We start from the raw sequence: 4276 nt of genomic DNA, 5'->3' as shown, positions 1-4276 counted from the left end.
AAGTCTTACAAAAAAATATGAAATGCAAATTGAAGAAAATAAGACATGCAAATTAAATCTTGTGCATAGGCATGCTCTAGAAGCCTAATGTGGATCAGAATAGGCATGCTCTAAATTGTCCTAAACGTGTGTTGTAGGAGGCGCTTCACATTTGAATAAGATTTGATAAGTTTGACTTCAAAAACTTCTAGGAGGTGCAATATGTCAAGGCACCTGTTAACATACTTTTTTTTTTTTGTCCTTCGTCCATCTCTCAAAATAGACAAAATTTCCCGTTGAAGTAACATTATAAATAAATTTGGGCTCAAAACTTTTTGTTGGTTCTTGTCCATTAACCAGCTCTGGAAGATATAGTGTGAATGCCTCTTGAATCTTTCTTGTTTTTCTTCTAATAATTACTCATTTGATACATGTAGTTACTCAGTGACTTGACTCGTATCACACCTGACCTTAAATATTTTAAAATAAGTAAATAAATGTTTACTGGATAAATATTTCACTATTTAAAAAGAAAAATTAAAACAGGAACAAAAGTCTCGATACTTACGTGAATCAACCCAACTCAAATATATATATATTTTATGGTTAGGTGAGATTGGATGCATCACTTAATTAACTAGATTATATTATTGGAGTTTAAGAAATCGCAACCTAAAACAATGGGGATGCATCTAAAAAGTGCATTAACCTAACCAAATCCGTGAACAGGATCATCCATACAAGTACTAGAATCTCTAAAACATGGAAATATCAATCAATTTTTGGGACAAAATTGTTAAGCACTATGTGAGAGCTTGTTTGAGTAACAGTGAAGTAAGTGCCCAACTATTTCATATGGCTCTCTTTGATCACTTATAGCTTTTGACACTTTCCAATGACAATTGTAATTATACATAGAGGCAAATCATGTTCACTTAATCATCATTTTATCCTCCTTAATTAAGTTTAGTTAGTTAATTAATTAATTAATTAATTCTTTATCCTTTTAGATCTCCCTTGACTCATTCTTCATTAAATTCTCTTGCTAATTTCTTTTTAACCCTTTTGCTCACCTTTTTGCTTTTGGATTAAATTTAGAGTTATTTTCGTAAATAACCATCCGCTTTTTTAGATATATATTATTTTTTTGAACATCCATTATTAAAAAGATTTGTTTAGGAAAATGTAAAATAAAGAAAAAATTTCGAGAAAATTTAATATAGAGTTGATGAATAATATTTGTCTATATATCGGTTGAAACATTTTCCAAAATTGTTAAAATATTGATTGCCTCCACAAGAACATTTTCCACATGAACAAGTAGGTCGATAAGTGACGTATTCGTCCCAAACACTCTTAAGTCGAGTAAAATACATGGAGACAGACTGCTGTTCTTGTGTAATCGTCGTCAATTCACGCTTAAGTTGAAAAATTCTAGGACCATTCTTAGGCTGAAACCGCTCTTTCAAATCAAGCCAAATAGCGCGGGCCGAATCGAAAAATATCAGGCTAGCCGAGATCGATTTTGAAACAGAGTTCAAAATCCAAGCAATTACAACATGATTATTACGAGTCCAAGCAGCAAGAAGATTACCAGAAGGCTTCGGCAAGGTTCCATCAATAAATCCAAGTTTATTCTTAATGGAAAGTGCGATTATTATCGAGCGACTCCAAGAAACATAATTGTCGTCGGTGAGCAATTCCGTCACAAGAACTAAGTTGGAAGTATCACCGTGATGGAGATAATATAGATTCTAAGAAGAAGAATCAGATGCAGTTTGGAGTAAATCATCGGAAGAAGAATCGAATGGAATTGGTGGATCAGTCAGAAGGGAAGGATCTGGAACAGTCGCAATAACAGATGGCATGGTGAGAAGCGTACAACGCAAGAGAGAGAGAAAAAAATTACTACTCTGATACCATATTAAGGATAGAACAAACCACCACTCAACCCAAAAACTTAAGTTCATGGGTAAATTTAATTCATTTACATGGATTCAGAGAGATGGTAACCCCCTCCCTATGCTCGATTGTATTCAAAAAAGAAATTCACGCTGCAGAAAAGATAAAATCTAAAAATGGAAAAGAAAAGTAATCTTCAAAATCGGAATTACTTAAAAAAAAAGTCCGATCATCAGAAATAGATTCCATTGCGGCGGCCGGAAGAAAATCTGCCTGATAACTGGCAGGCCGTCGGCGGCGGCGGCGGCACGGTTCCCGATGATTCTGCGTCACCCTCTGATTTCTCATAGGACCACCAAAGGATCCGACCCCATCAAAATTTCCTCGAAGAAATCATGTTCCTCTCCTCCCTGGCCGGACCCCGCCGCCGCCGAGTACAAAAATTCGCCGGAGCTGCCGTCGGTCCACGGAGTTTCCGGTACGAGATTTGTTTGGTAGTCGAAAAACAGAGGCGATTCGAAAAGGATTGATTTAAATATGTCGTCGGAGCAGGGGAAGTCGACCACCGGAGATTCGGCCACGACGCCGAAAGTTGCGGTGGTCCGACACGGTGGCGGCTCTGGTTTTGATTCGGTGAAGTGGGTTCCGTAATGGAGGACCGACGTCGGAGACGAAGATGAATCCTCGCCGGGAAATGGCGGCGGCGGCGGAGGAGTGGGGAAGTTCGTTAACACGGCCGGCCCTCGGAACTTCATTGCGGCGTTTTTGTCCTCCGCCGTGTCGTAAGTCCCAAACCACAGCCGTATGCGGCAGCCGGAGTCCCACTTTCCCCACGGCCGCCGCCGCACGCCGAGAAATTTCCCCACATTACCCGGCGACTTCTTCTTCATCCTCCTCCGCCGGCGAACAAGTCCATTCGCCGTACGCTTCCGGCGACCACCGCCGGTCTCCGCCGTCTCGATGGTGACCTCATCGACGTAGCACTTCAAACGGCGGCGCGTGAGAAGCATCGCCGGTTCGTCGTCACTGGACGAATCCGTGGCGTCCGGGTCGGTGATGGAAATCCGAACAATTCTTGAGCCGGCGGAGTTCTCCGGCGGCTTCGTGGTGGGTTTTCTGCGAAGGTTGGTCGGAACATCCATGAAAGCTGAGGTTTAATGGTGGAATCTTTCTAGAGAGAGAGAGATGGAATAAGAAGAAAAGAAGAGAACTCGAAGGGGAAAATTAAGAGCGGCTGAAAAGGAAGTGTATCAGAGTGGAAAGAAAAAGCCTGGCATGGAACAAAATTTACAGTAGAGAGAGAGAGCCGCCATGGAAGCAAAAAGATTTGATCTTGAGAGATGGGATTTTGTTCATGGAAATTGCAGACCCCAAAATTCAGGAAATTTTTCTCTTTGCCGTTTGGAATAATGGAAAATTTAAGAGAGAGAGAAGGGGTATGATGAGTAATTGTTTATATAAATGTAGTGTTCATGTCCGAACATCCTCATTTGGTAATCTTAGACAGAAAACAAAATTAGATTTCTTTTTCTTTCCTCTAAATCTTGTTTGGATTTTTTAAAAAAACATTCAAAAGACACGCTAGAAAATTAAAAAAAAACAAATGGCTAAATCAATAAAGCAAAACATAGCTAATGAATATGTTTGTCATGTTGCAAGTTCGCGACTGGTCAAGTCCAGTGGAAGCAATTCACGTATCTATTTTTCTTTTTTCAATTATATAATTTGTTTATCATTTAAAACATACCATTTGAAAACTTTTTTTTTCTGAGTACACAATGAGAGTAGGGTTCAAATATAAACTTTTTGATCCGACAAGTGAGCTAGGCTTAGGTTAGTAGTACCCGAAATTAAAAAAATTTTAAGTTTAAATATTATTTTGGTCTGTATACTTTCAAAACATCAATTTTTGTCTATATATTTTTAAATTTTGTTCGTTTTAGTTCATATACTTTTCGAACGTCAATTTTGGTGACTATACTTTCAACTTTTGTTCATTTTAGTCACTTATTTTGGTCATTGTACTTTAATTTTTAAAAGTTACCATTTGTGTACCTATTTGTGAAATTTTAACATAATTAAAACTCTTTAATACAAATTTATGGCTACATTTCAAGAAATTTAGTAAATGAAATGTTAGGTTAAAATTATGATCCAAATAAATGATAAAATTGAAAATGAAAGATGACAATAATTACTTTTTATAAGTACAAAGACTAAAAAAAAAAACATTTTGAAAGTACATGTAATAAAATGAATAAACATTAAAAGTATAGAGACAAAATATGCATTTTACAAATCAAAATAAACCAAACTGAAATTTACAAAATAATATTTAAACCAAAACTTTATTAATGAAAACCAACTTTGCAACATGAGCTACATATAAAGTATC

The 4276-nt window shown here is 37.1% G+C and overlaps 1 protein-coding gene across 1 annotated transcript; it reads right to left on the bottom strand.

The window, feature by feature from the left end:
* Window positions 1–1856: 1856 nt before the first annotated feature.
* LOC111023926 (ethylene-responsive transcription factor CRF4-like) lies at window positions 1857–3338 on the bottom strand. Its single transcript, XM_022301437.2, has one exon. The coding sequence runs from the start codon at window positions 3021–3023 to the stop codon at window positions 2226–2228; it is 798 nt and encodes a 265-aa protein (XP_022157129.1). The 5' UTR covers window positions 3024–3338; the 3' UTR covers window positions 1857–2225.
* Window positions 3339–4276: the final 938 nt, after the last annotated feature.

This window comes from Momordica charantia (genome assembly GCF_013281855.1).
Source record: "Momordica charantia cultivar OHB3-1 chromosome 6 unlocalized genomic scaffold, Mcharantia_2.0 BLBB01000006.1, whole genome shotgun sequence".
NCBI classification, from domain to species: Eukaryota; Viridiplantae; Streptophyta; class Magnoliopsida; order Cucurbitales; family Cucurbitaceae; genus Momordica; species Momordica charantia.
This window is presented reverse-complemented; position numbering and strand designations above follow the sequence as displayed.